Consider the following 23,525-nt stretch of genomic DNA (forward strand, 5'->3'; position numbering starts at 1 on the left):
TTTTTACTAACACTAGATAAGAAGTCTTTTAGGTGAAGGGAAAGACAATACACAATACAGGAAAGGTCAGCACAACTGGACTAAACCAAAAGCTAAGAAGTTTCCTGAATAAACTGAACACTTCGAAGGCCAGAGTAGCAGGGGCGGGGTTTGGGGACCATGGTTTTAGGGGACATCTAGGTCAAATGGCATAATAAAATCTGTTAAGAAAACATTCTTCATTCCACTTTGGAGAGTGGCGTCTTGGGTTTTAAACACTAGCAAGCGGCCGTCTAAGATGCATCAATTGGTCTCAACCCACCTGGACCAAAGGATGATGAAGAACACAAAAGACACAAGGTAATTATGTGTCCAAGAGACAGAAAGGGCCACATAAACCAGAGACTACATCAGCCTGAGACCAGAAGAACTAGATGGCGCCTGGCTACAACCGATGACTGCCCTGACAGGGAACACAACACAGAACCCCTGAGGGAGCAGGAGAGTAGTGGGATGCAGACCCCAAATTCTTGTAAAAAGACCAAACTTAATGGTCTGAGACTAGAAGGACCGCAGAAGTCACAGTCCCCAGACCTTCTCTTAACCCAAAACAGGAACCATTCCCAAAACCAACTCTTCAGACAGGGATTAGACTGGACTGTGGGATAGAAAATGATACTGGTGAAGAATAAGCTTCTTGGATCAAGTAGACACATGAGACTATGTGGGCAGCTCCTGTCTGGCGGGGAGATGAGAGGGCAGACGGGGTCAGAAGCTGGCCAAATGGACACAAAAAGGAGTGGAAGGAAGGAGAGTGCTGTCTCATTAGAGGGAGAGCAACTAGGAGTATATAGCAAGGTGTATATAAGTTTTTGTATGAGAGACTGACTTGGTTTGTAAACTTTTCACTTAAAGCACAATAAAAATTGGAAAAAAAATTACTAGAACTGTACAAACAGTAAAAGTGAAATTAGATAACTGGGAGCTCCTAAAAGTCAAACACCTATGCTCATCCAAAGACTTCACCAAGAGTAAAAAGATTACGTAGATAGGGAAAAAGTTTTGAGCTATGACATTTCTGATCAGCGCCTGATCTCTAAAATCTACATGTTACTGCAAAAACTCAACTGCAAAAAGACAAATAAATCAATTAAAAGATGGGCAAAGGAGATGAACAGGCACTTCACTAAAGGAGACATTCAGGTAGCTAACAGATACATGAGGAAATGCTCACAATCATCAGCCATTATTGAAATGCAAATCAAAGCTACAATGAGATTCCATCTCACTCCAACAAGGCTGACATTAATCCAAAAAACACAAAATAATAAATGTTGGAGAGGCTGTGGAGAGACTGGAACACTAATACACTGCTGGTGGGAATGTCAAATGGTACAACCATTTTGGAAATCGATATCGCACTTCCTTAAGAAGCTAGAAATAGAACTACCATACGATCCAGCAATCCCACTCCTTGGAATATATCCTAGAGAAATAAGAGCCTTTTACACGAACAGATATATGCACACCCATGTTCACTGCAGCATTGTTTACAATAGAAAAAAGAAGGAAGCCACCAAGGTGCCCATCGATGCATGAATGGATAAATTATGGTATATTCACACAATGGAATACTACACATCGATGAAGTACTATGGTGAATCTGTGAAACATTTCATAACATGGAGGAATCTGGAAGGCATTATGCTGAGTGAAATTAGTCAGTTGCAATAGGACAAATATCGTATGAGACCACTATCATGAGAACTCAAGAAATAGTTTAAACAGAGAAGAAAATATTCTTTGATGGTTATAAGAAGGGGGAGGCAGGGAGGGAGTGGCGGATTCACTAATTAGATGGTAGACAAGAACTAATTTAGATGAAGGGAAGGACAACACACAATACAGGAGAGGTCAGCACAACTAGACTAAACCAAAACAAAGAAGTTTCCTTAATAAACACTCGAAGGCCAGGATAGCAGGGGCAAGGGTTTGGAGGACCATGGTTTCAGGGTACATCTAGATCAACTGGCATAATAAAATCTATTAAGAAAACATTCTGCATCCCATTTTGGAGAGTCGTGTCCGGAGTCTTAACACACTAGCAAGCGACCATCTAAAATGCAACAATTAGTCTTAACCACATGGAGCAAAGGAGAATGAAGAACACCAAAGATACAAGGTAAGTATGAACCCAAGAGTCAGAATGGGCCATGTAAGTCAGAGACTACAACAGCATGAGACCAGAAGAACAAGATGGTGCCCGGCTAAAACCGCTGATTGCCCTTACAGAGAACACAACAGAGAATACCCAATGGAGCAGGAGAGTAGTGGGATGCAGACCTCAAATTCTCATAAAAAGACCAGGCTTAGTGGTCTGACTGAGACTGGAGGGACCCCAGAGGTCACGGTCGCCAGACCTTCTGTTAGGTTGAGACAAGAGCCATTCCCGAAGCCAACTCTTCAGACAGGGATTGGACTAAACAATAAGACAGAAAATGATACTGGTGAGGAGTCGGCTTCCTGGATCAAGTAGACACATGAAACTACATGTGCAGCTCCTGTCTGGAGGGGAGATGTGAAGGCCAAGAGGGACAGAAGCTGGCTAAGTGGACACGGAAATACAGGGTGGAGAGAAGGAATGTGCTGACTCATTAGGGGTAGAGCACCTAGGAGTATACAGCAAGATACGTATAAGATTTTGTATGTGAGACTGACTTGATTTGTTAACTTTCACTTAAAGCACAATAAAAATAAGATATATATATAAAAACAATCAGAGAAAAGGGAAAAACACAAAAACCTGAAACGTGAAATATTCATACATCAAAGTTTATTCAATATGTTTTTGTATGGATAGTTTGCTGAATTTGGCTATACCAACTAAAACAAATCTGAGAATTTGCACCTCCTGATTCCTTTTACAAGCCCTGGCGGCTCCCTTTTAGGAGCCAAGAGCTCAGGTTGCTAACCAAAATGTAGGCAGCTGGAATACACCAGCAGCTCCTTATAAACCCTGTGGGGCAGTTCTACTCTGTGGTATAAGTTCACCATGAGATGGAACTGACTCAACCGCAATGTTTTTTTGTTTTTTAAATGGGATTCCTCTTAAGATTAAAATTCAGTTGATGCACCTGATTTCTATTCTAAAGATGGCAGCAGCAAAAGAAAAAATAATTTGAATAATTTCTCATCTTGGCAGAAATTAACAAAAGAGATCATTTCCTGGAGGGAATCTGGACCCGGCCAGGCCAGAAGCAAGAGGTTCTTTTTTTTTAAAATAATTTTTATTGTGCTTTAAGTGAAAGTTTACAAATCAAGTCAGTCTGTCACATATAAGCTTATATACACCTTACTCCATACTCCCACTTACTCTCCCCCTAGTGAGTCAGCCCGCTCCCTTCTTCCAGTCTCTCCTTTCGCGAAGATTTTGCCAGTTTCTAACCCTCTCTACCCTCCTATCTCCCCTCCAGACAGGAGATGACAACACAGTCTCAAGTGTCCACCAGATACAAGTAGCTTACTCTTCATCAGCATCTCTCTCCAACCCATTGTCCAGTCCCTTCCATGTCTGATGAGTTGTCTTCGGGAATGGTTCCTGTCCTGGGCCATAAGAAGGTCTGGGGACCATGACCGCCGGGATTCCTCTAGTCTCACTCAGACCATTAAGTCTGGTCTTTTTATGAGAATTTGGGGTCTGCATCCCACTGATCTCCTGCTCCCTCAGGGGTTCTCTGTTGTGCTCCCTGTCAGGGCAGTCATCGATTGTGGCCAGGCACCAACTACTTCTTCTGGTCTCAGGATGATGTAAGTCTCTAGTTCATGAGGCCCTTTCTGTCTCTTGGGCTCTTAGTTATCGTGTGACCTTGGTGTTCTTCATTCTCCCTTGATCCAGGTGCGTTGAGACCAATTGATGCATCTTAGATGGCCGCTTGTTAGCATTTCAGACCCCAGGTGCCACACTTCAAAGTGGGATGCAGAATGTTTTCATAATAGAATTATTTTGCCAGTTGATTTAGAAGTCCCCTTAAGCCATAGTCCCCAAACCCCTGCCCTTGCACTGCTGACCTTTGAAGCATTCAGTTTATCCCGGAAACTTCTTTGCTTTTGGTCCAGTCCAGTTGAGCTGACCTTCCCTGTATTGAGTATTGTCCTTCCCTTCACCTAAAGTAGTTCGTATCCACTAACTAATCAGTAAATAACCCTCTCCCACCCTACCTCCCTCCCCTCCTCGTAACGACAAAAGTATGTGTTCTTCTCAGTTTATACTGTTTCTCAAGATCTTATAATAGGGGTCTTATACGATATTTGTCCTTTTGCCTCTGACTAATTTCACTCAGCATAATGCCTTCCAGGTTCCTCCATGTTATGAAATGTTTCACAGATTCGTCACTGTTTTTTGTCGATGCGTAGTATTCCATTGTGTGAATATACCATAATTTATTTAACCATTCATCCGTTGATGGACACCTTGGTTCCTTCCAGCTTTTTGCTATTGTAAACAGAGCTGCAATAAACATGGGTGTGCACATCTGTTTGTGTGAAGGCTCTTATTTCTCTAGGGTATATTCCGAGGAGTGGGATTTCTGGGTTGTATGGTGGTTCTATTTCTAACTGTTTAAGATAACACCAGATAGATTTCCAAAGTGGTTCTACCATTTGACATTCCCACCAGCAGTATATAAGATTTCCAGTCTCTCCGCAGCCTCTCCAACATTTATTATTTTGTGTTTTTTGGATTAATGCCAGCCTTGTTGGAGTGAGATGGAATCTCATCGTAGTTTTCATTTGTGTTTCTCTCATGGCTAATGATCGAGAGCATTTTCTCATGTATCTGTTAGCTGCCTGAATATCTTCTTTAGTGCAGTGCGTGTTCGTATCCTTTGCCCACTTTTTGATTGGGTTGTTTGTCTTCTTGTGGTTGAGTTTTAACAGAATCATATAGATTTTAGAGATCAGGCGCTGGTCGGAGATGTCATAGCTGAAAATTCTCTCCCAGTCTGTAGGTGGTCTTTTTACTCTTTTGGTGAAGTCTTTAGATGAGCATAGGTGTTTGATTTTTAGGAGCTCCCAGTTATCTGGTTTCTCTTCGTCAGTTTTGGTCATGTTTTGTATTCTGTTTATGTCTTGTATTAGGACTCCTAACGTTGTCCCTATTTTTTCTTCCATGATCTTTATTGTTTTAGTCTTTATGTTTAGGTCTTTGATCCACTTGGAGTTAGTTTTTGTGCATGGTGTGAGGTATGGGTCCTGTTTCATTTTTTTGCAAATGGATATCCAGTTATGCCAGCACCATTTGTTAAAAAGACTATCTTTTCCCCAATTAACTGACACTGGGCCTTTGTCAAATATCAACTGCTCATACGTGGATGGACCTAGATCTGGGTTCTCAATTCTGTTCCATTGGTCTGTGTGCCTGTTGTTGTACCAGTACCAGGCTGTTTTGACTACTGTGGCTGTATACTATGTTCTGAAATCAGGTAGAATGAGGCCTCCCACTTTGTTCTTCTTTTTCAGTAATGCTTTACTTATCTGGGGCTTCTTTTCCTTCCATATGAAGTTGGTGATTTGTTTCTCCATCACATTAAAAAATGTCATTGGAATTTGGATTGGAAGTGCATTGTATGTATAGGTTGCTTTTGGTAGAATAGACATTTTTACTATGTTAAGTCTTCCTATCCATGAGCAAGGCTATATTTTTCCACTTATGTAGGTCCTTTTTAGTTTCTTGCACTAGTACTTTGTAGTTTTCTTTGTATAGGTGTTTTACGTCTTTGCTAAGATTTATTCTTAAGTATTTTATCTTCTTGGGGGCTACTGTGAATGGTATTGATTTGGTGATTTCCTCTTCGATGTTCTTTTTGTTGATATAGAGGAATCCAAGTGATTTTTGTATGTTTCTCTTATAACCTGAGATTCTGCCAAACTCTTCTGTTAGTTTCAGTAGTTTTCTGGAGGATTCCTTAGGGTTTTCTGTGTATAAGATCATGTTTTCTGCAAATAGAGATAATTTTAATTCTTCCTTGCCAATCCGGATGCCCTTTATTTCTTTATCTAGCCTAATTGCTCTGGCTAGGACCTCTAGCAGAATGCTGAATAAGAGCGGTGATAAAGGGCATCCTTGTCTGGTTCCCGTTCTCAAGGGAAATGGTTTCAGGCTCTCTCCATTTTGAGTGATGTTGGCTGTTGGCTTTGTATAGATGCCCTTTATTATGTGGAGGAATTTTCCTTCAATTCCTATTTTGCTGACAGTTTTTATCATAAATGGGTGTTGGACTTTGTCAAATGGCTTTTCTGCATCTATTGATAAGATCATGTGGTTTTTGTCTTATTTATATGGTAGATTACATTAATGGTTTTTCTAATATTAAACCAGCCTTGCATACCTGGTATAAAACCCACTTGGTTGTGGTGGATTATTTTTTTGATATGTTGTTGAATTCTATTGGCTAGAATTTTGTTGAGGATTTTTGCATCTACGTTCATGAGGGATATAGGTGTATAGTTTCCTTTTTTTGCGGTGTCTTTACGTGGTTTTGGTATCAGGGAAATGGTGGCTTCATAGAATGAGTTAGGTAGTATTCTGTCATTTTCTGTGCTTTGAAATACCTTTAGTAGTAATGGTGTTAACTCTTCTCTGAAAGTTTGGTAGAACTCTGCAGTGAAACCCTCTGGGCCAGGGCTTTTTTTTTGTTGGGAGTTTTTTGATTACCTTTTCAATCTCTTTTTTTGTTATGGGTCTATTTAGTTGTTCTACTTCTGATTGTGTTAGTTTAGGTAGGTAGCGTTTTTCTAAGAATTCATGCATTTCTTCTAGGTTTGCAAATTTGTTAGAGTACAATTTTTCATAATAATCTGATATGATTCTTTTAATTTCAGTTGGGTCTGTTGTGATGTGGCCCATCTCGTTTCTTATTCGGGTTATTTGTTTCCTTTCCTGTATTTCTTTAGTCAGTCTGGCCAATGGTTTATCAATTTTGTTAATTTTTTCAAAGAACCAGCTTTTGGCTTTGTTAATTCTTTCAATTGTTTTTCTGTTCTCTAATTCATTTAGTTCAGCTCTAACTTTTATTATTTGTTTTCTTCTGGTGCTTGATGGATTCTTTTGTTGCTCGCTTTCTATTTGTTCAAGTCGTAGGGACAGTTCTCTGATTTTGGCTCTTTCTTCCTTATGTGTGTGTGCATTTATCGATATAAATTGACCTCTGAGCACTGCTTTTGCTGTGTCCCAGAGGTTTTGATAGGAAGTGTTTTCATTCTCGTTGCATTCTATTAATTTCTTTATTCCCTCCTTAATGTCTTCTATAACCCAGTCTTTTTGAGAAGGGTATTGTTGAGTTTCCAAGTGTTTGATTTCTTTTCCCTAATTTTTCTGTTATTGATTTCCACTTTTATGGCTTTGTGGTCTGAGAAGATGCTTTGTAATATTTCGATGTTTTGGATTCTGCAAAGGTTTGTTTTATGACCTAATATGTGGTCTATTCTAGAGAATGTTCCATGTGTGCTAGAAAAAAAAGTATACTTTGCAGCTGTTGGGTGGAGTGCTTTATATAAGTCTGTGAAGTCAAGTTGGTTGATTGTAGCAATTAAGTCTTCCGTGTCTCTATTGAGCATCTTACTGGAAGTCCTGTCCTTCTCTGAAAGTGGTGTGTTGAAGTCTCCTACTATAATTGTGGAGGTGTCTATCTCACTTTTCAGTTCTGTTAAAGTTTGTTTTATTTATCTTGCAGCCCTGTCATTGGGTGCATAAATATTTAATATGGTTATATCTTCCTGGTCTTCTGTCCCTTTAATCAGTATGTAGTGTCCTTCTTTATCCTTTGTGGTGGATTTAACTTTAAAGTCTATTTTGTCAGAAATTATTATTGCTACTCCTGCTCTTTTTTGCTTGTTGTTTGCTTGATATACTTTTTTCCATCCTTTGAGTTTTAGTTTGTTTGTGTCTCTAAGTCTAAGGTGTGTCTCTTGTAGGCAGCATATAGACGGATCGTGTTTCTTTATCCAGTCTCAGACTCTCTGTCCCTTTATTGGTGCGTTTAGTCCATTTACATTCAGCGTAATTATAGATATGTGTTTAGTGCTGTCCTTTTGATGCCTTTTTGTGTGTGTTGTTGATAATTTCATTTTTCCACTTACTTTTTTTGTGCTGAGACGTTTTTCTTTGTAAATTGTGTGTTCCTCATTTTCATAGTAGTTGACTTTATGTTTGCTGAGTCGTTACGTATATCTTGGTTTTTATTCTGAGTTATGGAGTTGTTATACCTCTTTGTGGTTACCTGAATATTTACCCCTATTTTTCTAAGTAAAAACCTAACTTGTATTGTCCTATCTTGCCTTGTTTCCCTCTCCATGTGGCAGTTCTGTGCCTCCTGTATTTAGTCCCTCTTTTTGATTATTGTGATCTTTTACATATTGACTTCAATGATTCCCTGGTTTCAGCGTTTTTTTCTTTTTAAAATTAATCTTAATTTGTTTTTGTGATTTCCCTGTTTGAGCTGATATCAGGATGTTCTGTTCTGTGACCTTGTGTTGTGCTGGTATCTGATATTATTTTTTTTCTGACCAAACAATTTCCTTTAGTATTTCTTGTAGCTTTGGTTTGGTTTTTACAAATTCTCTAAGCTTGTGTTTATCTGTAAAAGTTTTAATTTCACCTTCATATTTGAGAGAGAGTTTTGCTGGATATATGGTCCTTGGCTGGCAGTTTTTCCCCTTCAGTGCTCTGTCTATGTCATCCCATTGCCTTCTTGACTGCATGGTTTCTGCTGAGTAGTCTGAACTTATTCTTACTGATTCTCCTTTGTAGGAAACCTTTCTTTTATCCCTGGCTGCTTTTAAAATTTTCTCTTTATCTTTGGTTTTGGCAAGTTTGATGATAATATGTCTTGGTGATTTTCTTTTTGGATCAGTCTTATATGGGGTTCGATGAGCATCTTGGATAGATATCCTTTCGTCTTTCATGATGTCAGGGAAGTTTTCTGCCAACAGATCTTCAGCTATTCTCTCTGTATTTTCTGTTATCCCTCCCTGTTCTGGGACTCCAATCACACGCAAGTTATTCTTCTTGATAGAGTCCCACATGATTCTTAGGGTTTCTTCATTTTCTTAACTTCTTTTATCTGATTTTTTTTTCAGCTATATTGGTGTCAATTCCCTTGTCCTCCAGGTCCTCCACTCTGCATTCCAATTGCTGGATTCTGCTCCTCTGACTTCCTGTTGAGTTGTCTAATTCTGCAATTTTACTGTTAATCTTTTGGATTTCTGAATGCTGTCTTTCTATGGATTCTTGCAGCTTATTAATTTTTCCACTACGTTCTTGAATAATCTTTTTGATTTCTTCAACTGCTTTATCAGTGTGTTCCTTGGCTTTTTCTGTAGATTGCCTTATTTCATTTCTGAGGTCATCCCTGATGTCTTGAAGCATTCTGTAAATTAGTTTTTTATATTCTGCATCTGACAATTCCAGGGTTTTATCTTCATTTGGGAAAGATTTTGATTCTTTAGTTTGGGGAGTTGTAGAAGCAATCATGGTCTGCTTCTTTATGTGGTTTGATATCGACTGCTGTCTCCGAGCCATCTCTAAGATATTGTAGTGATTTATTTTATATTTGCTCACTGAGTCTTATCTTGTTTTGTTTTCTTTCAATATACGTAGATGGGCTACTAGATTGCGCTGGCTTGATTGTTGTAGCCCTTGAATCACTTATGTCCTATTACCAGCTGGTTTGGGCTGTTAACCAGATATAGAAGCCTGAGAGTCCATTCACTATTCTTGAGTAGAATCTGATTTTGGGTCATCAAGTGTTTGGTGCAGACTGTCACCTATCCACCTAGAGGAGTAGTGGTGATAGTTGTGTGCACCAGATTCTAGTAGCAGCAGGGTTTCACGCTCCAGGGGGGGCAGGATGCTGACAGTCTTCCTCCAAGTGCCAGTGAGGTAGGTGTGTCTCTATTCCTAAAGCGCTTTGGCGGGTGGGCTCTGCAGCTGTACCTTAGGCACCCAATGCAGGTACCTCTACAGATTGGTATGTGTCACCCTCCTTAGACCCCTAAGGCAGGAGGCTAGGTGGTCTTGGGGGAGCGTCAGCCCTCAGTTCCCCGTTGTGGGTCAGTGAGGGCTCTGTTGAATAAGCAGAGATATCAGACCTGGGAAACTTGTCTTTCCAGTAATCGGCTAAAACAATTACAGTCAGATCCCTATCAGAATTGCCTTTGCATTATAATAGCCACTTTGTTCCCTGTAGGGATGAAAGCCCAAGACTGTGGATCACATATGCTTGGCTGGAGCTGGTTCTGTATTTTTAGTCCAATTAGGGAAGGATTTTTGGTCCCTGGGTGTTTTGTAGCTGCTTCTCTCAGGCCAGGAGAATGGGTTAGGAAAAGACCAAGAAAAAAAAAAGCATAACCACAGAGCACTTCACTCTCTGGCTCAGGAAATTCCAATGTTAATGAAGCCGCCTGGTAAGGGGAGGGGAGGGATCAGACAAATAGGAGAGAGTAGCACCCCGGAATATAGACAAAGACAAAGGTGTGTAGCCTCTGTGCGTTGGCTGGGTCAGGACTGCGCCCAAGGGTCAGGCCCGCGTCCTGTGCTTGTGCTGTCTCAGAAGCCGTGGTCAGTTCCTCTGCTCCCAGGCCTAAGCTCAGCACCAAGATTCCCGGCTGGGACGCCACACTCCAGGCTCCAAAACCAGTCTCTGCCTCCCAGTGACTTCTCCTCTTGTCAGCCGCGTCGCTGCGCTTCCTGCCTGCGTGCACTGGCTGGGCTTCCCCCGAGGTCACTTCTGGGGGTTAGGGCTGCGTCCCGTGTTTGTGCCGTCTCACGATGCTGTGCTCAGCTCCCCTGCGCCCAGACCAAACCCAGCGCCAAAGTTTCCTGTCTGGGGCGCTGGCTCCAGGCTCCGAAAGCAGTCGTTGTTTCCCCGTGGTTGTTCGTTCTCAGTCCCTGTCACTCAGGTGAACACTTTAGATCTGTGTTTGATGGTCAGGGTTCATAGATTGTTATGTATGTGATCGATTCACTTGTTTTTCTGAGTCTTTGTTGCAAGAGGGATCCGAGGTAGCTAGTCAGATGGCTACCTAGTCAGCCATCTTGGCCCCGCCTCCCTTGTATTCCTATTTTGCTGAGATTTTTTTCATCAATGGGTGTTGATGTTTGTCATATGCCTTTTCTGCATCAATGATAAAATCATGTGGTTCTTGCCTTTCGTTTTATTTATGTGATGGATTACGTTAATTGTTTTTCTAATTTTGAACCATCCCTTCATACCTGGAATGAATCCAACTTGGTCATGGTGAATTATTTTTTTCTTATGTTGTTGAATTCTATTGGCTAGAATTTTGTTGAGGATTTTTGCATCTAAGTTCATCAGGAATATTTGTGTGTAATTTTCTTTTTTTGTGGAGTCTTTACCTGGTTTTGGTATCAGGGTTATGCTGGCTTCATAAAATGAGTTTGGGAGTATTCCATCCTTTTCTATGCGCTGAAGTACCTTCAGTAGTGGTGGTGTTAACTCTTCTCTAAAAGTTTGGTAGAATTCTCCAGTGAAGCCGTCAGAGCTGGGGCTTTTCTTTTTGGGGAGTTTTTTGATTACTTTTTTATCTCTTCTTTTGTTATAGGTTTATTTAGTTGTTCTGCCTCTGTTTGTGTTAGTTTAGGTAGGTAGTGTGTTTCTAGAAATTTGTCCATTTCTTGTAGGTTTTAAAGTTGTTATGGTACAACTGTTCATAGTACTCTGTTAAGATTTTTTTCATTTCAGTTGAGTCTGTTGTATTATTGCCCATCCTATTTCTTATTCAGGCTATTTGCTTAGTCTGCTGTTTTTCTTATGTCAGTCCGGCCAGTGGTTCATGGATTTTGTTAATCTTTTCAAAGAACCAGCTTTTGGTCTTGTTAACTGTTTTAATTCTGTTTCTGTTTTCTATTTCATTTAATTCTGCTCTAATTTTTATTATTTGCTTTCTTCTGGTGCCTGAGGGTTTCTTTTGTTGCCCTCTTTTCAAGTTGTAGGGATAATTCTTTGATTTTGGCTCTTTCTTTTTGTATGTGTGCATTTACTGATATAAATTGACCTCTGAGCACTGCTTTCGCTGTGTCCCAAAGGTTCTGATAGGAGGTGTTCTCTCTTTTTTTAAAAATAATTTTTATTGTGCTTTAAGTGAAAGTTTACAATTCAAGTCAGTCTCTCACACAAAAAGTTATGTACACCTTGCTAGATACTCCCAAGTACTCTCCCCCTAATGATAACAGCCTGCTCCTTCCCTCCACTCTCTTTGTATCCATTTCACCAGCTTCTAACCCCCTCTACCCTCTCATCTCCTTTCCAGGCAGGAGATACCAACAGTCTCAAGTGTCCACCTGATCCAAGAAGCTCACTCCTCACCAGCATCCCTTTCCAACCCAGGAAGTGTTTTCATTCTTGTTGTATTCTGTGAATTTCTTTATTCCGTCCTTAATTTGTTTTATAATCCAGTCATTTTTGAACAAAGTGTTGTTCAGTTTCCATGTGTTTTATTTCTTTTCCCTGATTTTTCAGTTACTGACTTTTAGTTTTATGCCTTTATTGTTAGAGAAGATGCCTTGTTCGATGTTTTGCGTTCTGTTAAGGGTTGCTTTATGGCCTAATATTGGTCTATTTAGAGAATGTTCCGTGTGTACTGGAAAAGAAGGTATACTTGGATGCTGTTGAGTGGAGTTTTCTGTATATGTCTATGGGTTCAAGTTGGTTAATTTTGGCTTTTAGGTCTTTGGTGTCTTTATTGAGCTTTTTCCTGTTAGTTCTGTTCTTCACTTTAAGTGGTGTGTTGAAGTCTCCTACTATCATTGTGGAGCTATCTGTCTCACTTTTCAGTGCTGTTAGAGTTGGTTTTATGTATCTTGAAGCCCTGTCATTGGGTGCATAAATATTTAATATGGTAATATCCTCCTGGTATATTGTCCCTTTAATCATTATATAGTGTCCTTCCTCATCATTTGTGGTAGAATTAAGTTTGAAGTCTGTTTTGTCAGAAATTAGTATACCCACTCCAGCTTTTTTTTGATTGTTGTTTGCTTGATAAAATTTTTTTCATCTTTTGAGTTTTAGTTTGTCTTTAAGTCTAAGGTGTGTCTCTTGTAGGCAGCATGTAGACGGATCTTGGTTTTTTATCCATTTTACAACTCTCAGTCTCTTTATATTGGTGCATTTAGTCCATTTACATTCAGTGTGATTATAGATAGGTATGAGTTTAGTGCTTTCATTTTGATGCCTTTTTTTTGTGTGTTGTGGGCAGTTTCATTTTTCCACTTACTTTTGTGCTGAGAAGTTTTTCTTTGTAACGTGTGTTCCTCTTTTTCATTGTAGCTGAATTTGTTTTTGCTGAGTCTTTATGTTTTTCTTTTTTATTTTGAAGTGTAGGGTTATTAGTCTTCTTTGTGGTTACCTTAATATTTACCCGTATTTTTCTAAGTTTAAACCAAACTTTGTATCTCTCTATATCACCTTGATTTCCTCTCCATATGGAAGATCTATGGCTACTTTATTTAGTCCCTCTTTATTGATTTAATGTCATCTTTTACATAATGACATCACTGATTCCCTGTTTTGAGGATTTTTTTATCTTGATTTATTTTTTGGTTTCCCTATCTGAATTGATATCTGGTTGCTCTGTTCTGTGTTGTGTGGTTGGGTTGATATCTGAAATTATTGATTTTCTAACCAGAGAATTTCCTTTGGTATTTCTTGTAGTTTTCATTTGGTGTTTGCAAATTCCCTTAGCTTCTGTTTATCTGTAAATATCTTAATTTCGCCTTCATATTTGAGAGACAGTTTTGCTGGATATATGATTCTTGGCTGGCAATTTTTCTCCTTCAGTGCTTTATATATATCATCCCTTTGCCTCCTTGCCTGCATGCTTTTTTCCGAGTAGTCTGAACTTGTTTTTATTGATTCTCCTTTGTAGCCTGCTTTTCATTTATCCGTGGCTGCTCTTAAAATTTTCTCTTTATCTTTGGTTTTGGCAAGTTTGATTATAATATGTCTTGGTGACTTTCTTTTGTGATCTCCCTTGTGTGGGTTTCAGTGAGCATCTTGAATATATATCCTTTCATCTTTCATGACGTCAGGGAAGTTTTCTGCCGACAAATCTTCAACAATTCTCTGTATTTCCTGTTATCCCTCCCTGTTCTGGTATTCCAGTTACTCACAGTTTATTCCCTTTGATAAAGTCCCACATAATTCTTAGGGTTTCTTCATTTTTTTAAAATTCTTTTATCTGATTTATCTTTGAGTGTATTGTTGCCAAGAGTTTTATCTTCAGTCTCACTAATTCTGCCTTCTACTTCCTCAGTTCTACTCCTCTGACTTTCTATTGAGTTGTCTAATTCTGTAATTTTATTATTAATCTTCTGAATGCTGTCTCTCTGTGGATTCTTGCAGTTTATTAAATTTTTCGTTATATTCTTAAATATCTTCTTAATTTCTTCAACTGCTTTATCTGTGTGTTCATTTGCTTTTTCTGCATGTTACCTGATCTCATTCCTGATGTCTTGAAGAGTTCTGTATATTAATCTTTTATATTCTACATCTGGTAATTCCAGGAATACATCTTCATCCGTCAGAGTCCTTGATTCTTTGTTTTGGGAGTTTCTTGAAGCTATCACGGTCTGCTTCTTTATGTAATTCGATATTGACTGTTTTTTCCAAGCCATGTGTACATTATTGTGTCATTTTATGTTTGCTCACTGTGTCCTAGTTTCTTCCTTTGTTTTGTTTTGATATACCCAAATAGGCTACTAGCGTGAGCTAACTTGATTATTGGAGCCTTTGAAGCACTAATGTCCTGTCACCAGATGGCTAGAGCTGTTACCAGGTATATGATCCTAGGAGTCCATTTGTTATTCTTGTATAGATTCAGCTCAGGTGTCCTGATAGTCACCTAGTGTGTGGTGTAGGCTCTCACCTACTATCTTAGAGGAGCAGTGGTGATGGGTGTATGCACAGGTTTCTGGTAGTGGCAGGAGTTTACACTCTGAGGAAGGCAGGGGGCTGACAGCCTTCACTCAAGTGCCAATGAGGAAAGAGTGTCCCCATTCTCTAGAGCGCTCCGGTTGGTATGCTCTGCCACTGTACCTTAGGAACCCAGTGCTTATACCTGTAAGGACTGGTAGGCACCACTATGCTTGGATTCCTTTCACAGGTGGCTAGGTGGCATGGATGGAGCCTCCAGTTGTCTGGCCCCTGTGTGGGTACGTGAAGGCCCTGTTTAATAGGCAGAGTGGTATCAAACCTCCAAAACCTGCCTCTCCACCACAGAGCTGAAACACTTGCAGTCAGGCCTCAAATAGATTTGCCCTTGCAATATACTAGCCACCTGGATCCATGCAGGGGTGAAAGACAAAGTCTGTAGATCGCTTGTGCCTGGACTGGAGCCACTTCTGCCCTAAGCTTCTAGATTAGTGGAGTCGGCAAAGTATTTTTCCCCTGTTTGTTAATTTGTTCTTTCTCCCTTGCCAGGAGAAATGCTCAGGGGACACAGCAGGTCCTATCTCAGGCCCAGGGAAATCAACTGTTAATGAAGCCAGTTGGGGCAGAGGGAGGAGGGATCAGATAGATAGGAGAGAGTTCTTTCAAAAGAAGGAGCTATTAGATCTGCGCGTGGTAAATCAGACAAAATCACTTATCTTGTGCCGAGAGTGCTGTTCCAGAGGTGTGTGTAGCCTGTGTGCGTTGGTTGGGTCCCCATCGAGATCACCCCATGGGATTAGGGCTGCGTCCCTGCTAGCCATCACACCAAGGGGTCAGGGTGCCGGCACTTCAGTTGCCTTCTTTTGCTAAAGCAGCTGGTTTCTAGACGCTGCAGCCAGCCCCACTGTAAGCACACCACAGGGTCAGGGGTGTGCTACTCGAACTGCCTTCTTTCGCTGAAGCCGCCGTGTCCTAGGAAACTACTGTCAGCCCCGCCGCAGTTGTGCCAAGGAATCAGAGTTGTACTATCACGGGTTCGGCACCTCCTCGCTGCTTCTGCACCATCTCTCCCTCCCCCGTCACTCAGTCTGATTCCTCAGCTTTGCCTTTGATGCTCAGGGTTCCTAGCTTGTCATATATATTATCGATTCACTTGGTTTTTTGGGTCTTCGTTGTAAGAGGGATCAGCGGAAGCATGTGACTGCTTCTTCATCTTGGCCCCGCCTCTCTATTTTTATATTTTCAAGGGCTTTTTAAAGGCTCTAATTTTGCTTTACTATTTCCTGAGAGTTCTTGGTGTTGAGAAAATAATTTTATTTATTTTAGCCAAGGCTACATTTAAATTGGGAACCATGAGATGCTGAAGTGGCCGTCGTGGAAAGCCAGCTTAAAGACTGTATTTTATATGGGAGTATTATGATTAGAGCTTGACTAATTATTTCACTCTCTTGTCGAAAAAATCTCAGTAACTTCCCATTACCTGTGGAATTAAATGTAAACTCTTCACCCTACCATTCAAAGCTTTCCTTAGTATACTTGCAGTTTATCTTTCCGTCCTTGCTTTATACCCTAGAATGCCAGGGAGCAGAGGTGTTTGCTTTCTCCCATACAGACACTTTATGCTTTTCCTTCTTGGGCACTTACTCATGAATTTTCATGTCATGAAGTGATCCCTAGATTACCTGTTGAAAGGCTACTACTCATCTCTCCATGTCCAGTTCAAAAGCTGTCACCTTTATGGAACCTTTAGGGATTCCTCACTGGCTTCTCCACTCCCATCATCCTTCCTCTGTCTCCTCCTTTGTAATTTTTACAGGATTTATTTCATTCTTCCTTATACATTACAATTATTTATTTACTAGATTGTAAGTTTGTTGAGTATAGAAAATGTGTCTTGCCCATTAAAAAAAAATTGTTTTAAAATCTCCTACACATGTTTGTTAAATTGAATTATAGTGGAAGGAAAAATGTTTATTCTAGAAACAGGTCATCAATTGTTATTTTTTCAAAATGGAAATAAAATGGGTATAGTGTTTTAATTTGTTATGGTAAAAGTAGTACCATGTGAATTGTTAGAAAACAATGTGGTAAAGCAATTACAGTCTTACCAGAAATTATAAAGCAGAAAGTGAAAATTACTTGTAATCCCATAACCTAGAGATAACCCCTATAAACATTTTGGTAAATATTCTTCCAGACTTCTTAGCACATATGTATACACACTGTCATTGTTTTTCTTTTCAGAAAATGCAGCCCAGTGTGCAAACTTTTCTGAGCTAACTCTAAATCATGGGTGTTTTTCCATGTAAATAAAGAATTCCTATCATTATTTAATGGTTTCCTGGTATTCTTGACCCTTGAATTTATTTAACTAGTTTATTTCATTAACCTCCTGTTGATATTTTGTTAAACACTACTGTCTTATAAGTTCCTTAGAATAAATCACTAGAAGTGGGATGACCAGGTCAAAGGGAATATACTTTTTAAGGCCTTTAGTATTTATTACTACTCAGTTGTTCTCCAAAAAGCTTGTACACAGCTGTACTCCCACCAACAGTACATGAATACTAAACTAATTTTCTCACACCCTTGCCAACTCTGGGTATTATCATTCTTTTAATTTTTTAGATATCACTTTAGGGATTTCATTTTTGTTTATACTGCTTTAGGAATGCATAGTATTATAGACTAATTTTTATCCAAGGTGAAAACTGAGAGGTAAACATTTTTATATCTTAATGGTTCTAGGCTTCGTGGGGGTGTATAAAGGTAAAAGGGCAGGGTAGCTTCTGTCTAAATGATGAACTAATTATTTATAATATAATTTACTTTTCAGTAATTAAAGGAACTTGTCATATATCAATGATAATACTGAAATTTCTTCTTAAAAATTAATAGTACTTAAATTAATACAAACAAAAATCTATTTTTTGTTGAGCATCTACTGCTTGTTAGGTAATGTACTAGATGTTTTTAATGACTTACAACAATCTATGTGGCTTATTGTGACTTACCACATCTTTAATTTACAGATAAGGAAATGGAGGCTCAGAAAGATAAGTAACCTACAATGACAGCGCTAGCTAAGTAGTAGAGCTGGGATTTGAACACTCTTTTCCTAGATACTAAATTGATTGTGAAGGACAGGCAGCCTAAATAGACAGAAATTGCCATTATTTGTTCCCTGTTGAGTCTATGAGTATCAAAGCTTCCCCCCCACCCTTAGAGTTGGGAAGAGAATATCATATAAAATTCAATAATGGATTAGTGCTATTAAAGTTTCTTCAGTGAGTATTTTCTATGACAGGGCTCTATAAAAAGTGATACCCTACGCAATTGAAAAGCCTTTATGTAAATTGTAATCCTTCAACTGTCCCTCAAAGGCTATCCAATAAGAAACACAGCCTGTTATATATATGTGCCTGTAAGCCAAGAGAATAACAAAGCATTTATGGAATGCAGAGTACTTATAAAACCAAACCAAACCTACTGCCATCGAGTTGATTCATAGCGACCCTATAGCCATGTTTATGTCTGCATAAGCCTCTGTATGTCTACAACTCTGACTTTATTATAATGATTTGATTATTTGTTGTTAGTTGCCATTGAGTTAGATAACAGTTAATTAAATGATTAGACATTTTTTTTGTTTACCTATTGATGGTATCGGGAATTGAAAAACAGACAATCCCTTGCTTTTGCAGAGCTTAATTTTCTAAAGTGGAAGACAGACCCCTTAAATAAGAAGCTATAGTTCAGTGTAATTAGTTGCTACCCATGGAAAGAAGGACTCTCGTATTGAATTATGAGGCAAAACCTCACTATATGTTATATGCAAAAGGTACATCTAAAAAAGACTCCAAATCTAAAATAAAAGACTAAAAAGAAGCTCCAAAAACAAATGAAGGTAAATGAATGAGTACAGACGAGATTGAAAAAACTGACGGTAGGTGTATTTGGAAACCTTTGCAGAAAAAATGACATTTATGGTGACTCTCAAAGGCCAATGAGTATTTTATAGTTAAAGAACAGGGAAGGAGAATTTTATGCAATGGGAATAGTATAATCCAGAAGCATAGAGGTTTTGAAAGACTGTGTTACCTCTGGAGAGTAGAAAGTAGTTTGGCGTGGCAAGAGCTGAATGATTTCATGTGTGGGGACTGGTGGGAGCAAAGCTGTGAAGGAAGGTTGAGGTCTAGTTTGGAAAAGCATTGTATTATGCTGAAGTGTTTAGACTTTATCCTGACGTCACCAGCAGGTAAACAAGTGAATGATAGGATTCCCTCTGTATGTTAGAAAGATAATTCTTGGCAGTATGTAGAGGAATTGGAGGGAAGAAAGCCTGAAGAAAGCAAGACCAGTAAGTAGGTTGTTGCAGTAAACCAGGCTGAAGATGATGAGAATCTAAAGTGAGGCAATGACAGTGAGTATATATGGAAAGAGTTAGATTTAAGAGACATTTTAGGAGTAGAATTGCTTATTGAATACTGGAAAAAGAATGAAGGCAATTTGGAGAGAGAAGCTCTGGATTTAAGTACCAACTTGAGCCACTTACTAGCTCTATGTTGTTGTTTTTTTTTGGTAGGTGCCTTCTAGTCGATTTCAACTTACAGCAACCCTATGTAATAGACTAGAACTTCCACATAAGGTTTTCTAATTTATAATCCTAGACAGATGAACTGTTCTGAGTCTCAGTTTGCCATCCGTAAAAGATGAATGATAGTAGTCCCTGCTTAGTAGGGCTGATGTAAGAATAAATGAAATAAAATGTTTACAAGTGTTGGAGGTACCCAAAAGCTCTATGCAAATGTTATGATTTAGGAGTAAGGGAAAAGAAAGAAGCGTAGATGGACACTGAGGTTTCTGGCTGGGTTGGTGGAGTTAGCAGCTGGTGGTTGGGCTTAGATAAGAGAGAGAGAGAGAGAGTTGGATTTTAGATGTATTGAGTTTGGGCTACCTTTAGGATATCCAGATTGGGATATCAGGGGGCAGTTGGAAACAGATCTGAGACATGTGACATACAGAGAGATTTGAAACTCTAGCTAGGGGGAAGATTCCATGATAACCTCAGATGAACAGTCTTGTCTCTTTTGTCTCCCTCCCAGTGTCCTGCACGTCTCTCAGATTCAGAGAACGAAGAACCTTCTCGAGGCAAGACGATACAGACACATCGCTCAGCATTTGTTTCCAAGAACAACTCCTACTCCTTAACTTTCCTGGCAGGGTGAGAGACTGATACTGAATTCGGTCAACATTCTTTCACTTTGGGATATGGGACAAAAGGGACTGTGGAACTCAGGTGTTTGTTACAGATACTTTGGGGAGGTGGAAGAGGAGAAAAGAGGTGGGAATTGGTTTTCAAATATGGGGGAGGGAGAAAGGGCTGCCCTGAATTGTGTTTACTTTTTTATTTTCGGTGAAAATATCCACCAGAAAACATAAGCCCATTCTATAATTTCTACATGTACAAATTAATGCCATTGGTTACATTCTTTGCATTGTATCACCGTTCTCACTATTGCTGTGCATGTTGTCTCACCACTGTTAGCTTTTACATTCTCTTCCCCTTAAATTCTTGATTGTGCTTTAGAGTTGTTGTTGTCAATTTGATCACATATAGATAATTCTTTAAAAGACTGAAATTTTCAAGGCTGACATCCTTTATTAATTGAGTTAAATAGTTGTTTTGTTTACAGATGACTTCATGGGATAGTTTGGTTCAGGGTTTAAAGATTGTTCCAGGACAATAGATTCAGGGGTTCCTGCAGTGTTAATGGATCCAGTAAGTCTGGTTTCCATAGGAATTTGATGTTCTGGTCCACATTTTTCCTCCTTTTGATCAGGATCCATCTATTGGGTCCTTGATCAGAATGTTCAGTAATGGTAATCAGGCAACAACCATTTCTTCTGATCTCATGGCAAAGGAGGTAGTCGTTCATGAAGGAATTAGCCCTTCTCTTAGTTATCTAGTGCTGCCATAACAGATATACCACAAGTGGATGGCTTTAACAAAGAGAAATTTATTCTCCCACAGTCTAGGAGGCCAGAAGTCCGAATTCAGGGTGCCAGCTTCAGGGGAAGCCTTTCTCTCTGTCTCTGTTAGCTCTGGGGGAAGGTCCTTGTCATTAATCTTCTCTGGCCAAGGAGCTTCTCAGTTCAGGGACCCCTGGTCCAAAGGACACACTATTCTTCTGGCTCTTGTTTCTTGGTAGTATAAAGTCCCCCTGCCTCTCTGCTCACTTCTCTTTTTTATATCTCAAAAGATATTGATTTAAGACAAAACCTAATCTTGTAGATTGAGTCCTGCCTCATTGACATCATAGAGGTAGGATTTACAACACATAGGAAAAGCACATGAGATGACAAAATGGTTGACAATCACACAACACTGGGACTCATGGCATAACCAAATTGACACATACTTGTGGGGTGTACAGTTCAATTCATGACATTCTACTCTTTGGCTCCCCCAAATTCATATCCCTTGCCACATGTAAAACATATTCACCCCATCATATCATAGCAAAAGTCTTAATTCAACTCCAAGACCAAAATCTAAAAATTCCTCTTCATCTGTGAAATGTAGAATACAAGTTATCTGATTCCAAAGTACAATAGTGGTACAGGCATAGGGTTGTTGTTGTTCTTGTTAGATGCCACCGAGTTGGTTCTGACTCATAGCGTCCCTGTGTACAACTGAATGAAACACTGCCCAGTCCTGCGCCATGCCCACAATTGTTATGCTTGAGCCCATTGTTGCAGCCACTGTGTCAGTCCATCTCTTGAAGGTCTTCGCCATTTTCATTGACCCTGTAATTTACCAAGCATGATATCCTTCTCCAGGGACTGATCTCGCCTAATAATCTGTCCAGAGCACGTGAGAAGAAGTATTGACATCCTTGGCTTCTAAGAAGCATTCTGGCTGTAATTCTTCCAAGACAGATTTGTTCGTTCTTTTGGCAGTCCATGGTATATTCAGTATTTTTCGCCAGCACCACAATTCAAAGGTGTCAATTCTTTCTTCAGTCTTCCTTATTCTTTGTCCAGCTTTTGCATGTGTACGATGCTATTGAAAATACCATGGCTTGGGTCAGGCACACCTTAGTCTTCAAGGTGACGTCTTTGCTTTTCAACACTTTAAAGAGGTCTTTTGCAGCAGATTTGCCCAGTGCAATGCATCTTTTGATTTCTTGGCTGCTGCTTCCATGGATCCAAGTAAAATGAAATCTCGGACAACGTCAATCTTTTCTTCATTTATGTTGTTGCTTATTGGTCAAGTTGTGAGGATTTTTATTTTCTTGATGTTGAGGTGTAATCCATACTGAAGGCTGTGGTCTTTGATGTTCATCAGTAAGTGCTTCAAGTCATCTTCACTTTCAGCAAGCAAGGTTGTATCGTCTGCATAACACAAGTTGTTAACGAGTCTTCCTCCAATCCTGATGCCCCATTCCTCTTCATATAGTCCAGCTTCTTGGATTGTTTGTTCAACATACAGATTGAATGGGTATGGTGAAAGGATACAACCCTGACGCACACCTTTCCTGACTTTAAACCATGCAGTATCCCCTTGTTCTGTCTGAACGACTGCCTCTTGATCTATGTACAGGTTCCTCATCAGCACAATTAAGTGTTCTGGAATTCTCGTTCATCGAAATGTTATACATAATTTGTTATGATCCACACAGTTGAATGCCATTGTGTAGTCAATAAAACATAGGTAAACATCCTCCTGGTATTCTCATCTTTCAGCCAAGATCCATCTGACACCAGTAGTGATATCCCTGGTTCCATGTCCTCTTCTGAATCAGGCCTGCATTTCAGGCAGTTCCCTGCCAATATTCTGCTGCAGCAGCTTTTGAATGACCTTCACCAAAATTTTGCTTGCATGTGACATTAATGATATTGCTCAATAATTTCTCCATTCGGTTGGATCACCTTTCTTGGGAAGAGGCATAAATATGGATCTTTTTCAGTCAGTTGGCCAGGTAGCTGTCTTCCAAATTTCTTGGCATAGATGGGTGAGCACTTCCAGTCCAGCATCCATTTGTTGAGACATCTTCAGTTGATACTCCATCAATTCCTGGAGGCTTGTTTTTCACCAGTGCCTTCAGTGCAGCTTGGACCTCTTCCTTCAGTACCATCGGTTCCTGATCACATGCTGCCTCTTGAAATGGTTCAATGTTGACCAATTCTTTTTGGTATAATGACTGTGTATTTCTTCTGTGTTCTTTTGATGCTTTCTGCATTGTTTAATATTTCCCCCATAGAATCCTTCACTATTGCAACTTGAGTCTTGAATTTTTTCTTTCTTTCAACTTGAGAAATGCAGAGCATGTTCTTCCCTTTTTTTTTCTGTCTCCAGCTCTGTGCACATGTCATTATAATACTTTGTTTTCTCAAGCCGCCCTTTGAAATCTTCTGTTCAGTTCTTTTACTTCATCATTTCTTCCTTTTGCATTAGCTACTTGACTTTCAAGAGCAAGTTGCAGGGTCTCTTCTGATAGGTCTTTTCTTTCTTTCCTTTCTTTTTGATGACCTCTTGCTTTCTTCATGTGTGATGTCCTTGATGCCATTCCACAACTCGTCTGATCTTCAGTCATT

General features: G+C 39.5%; 1 protein-coding gene across 1 annotated transcript in view; it reads left to right on the plus strand.

Moving 5' to 3' along the window:
• RNF169 (ring finger protein 169) overlaps nucleotides 1–23,525 on the plus strand; it is a 136,311-nt gene that overhangs the window by 85,009 nt on the left and 27,777 nt on the right. The window contains exon 4 of the mRNA XM_003420038.4: nucleotides 20,030–20,148. Within this exon, the coding sequence (XP_003420086.1) occupies nucleotides 20,030–20,148 (119 nt within the window). The remainder of the gene's footprint in view (nucleotides 1–20,029; nucleotides 20,149–23,525) is intronic.

The sequence above is a fragment of the Loxodonta africana genome, chromosome 7 (genome assembly GCF_030014295.1).
Source record: "Loxodonta africana isolate mLoxAfr1 chromosome 7, mLoxAfr1.hap2, whole genome shotgun sequence".
NCBI classification, from domain to species: Eukaryota; Metazoa; Chordata; class Mammalia; order Proboscidea; family Elephantidae; genus Loxodonta; species Loxodonta africana.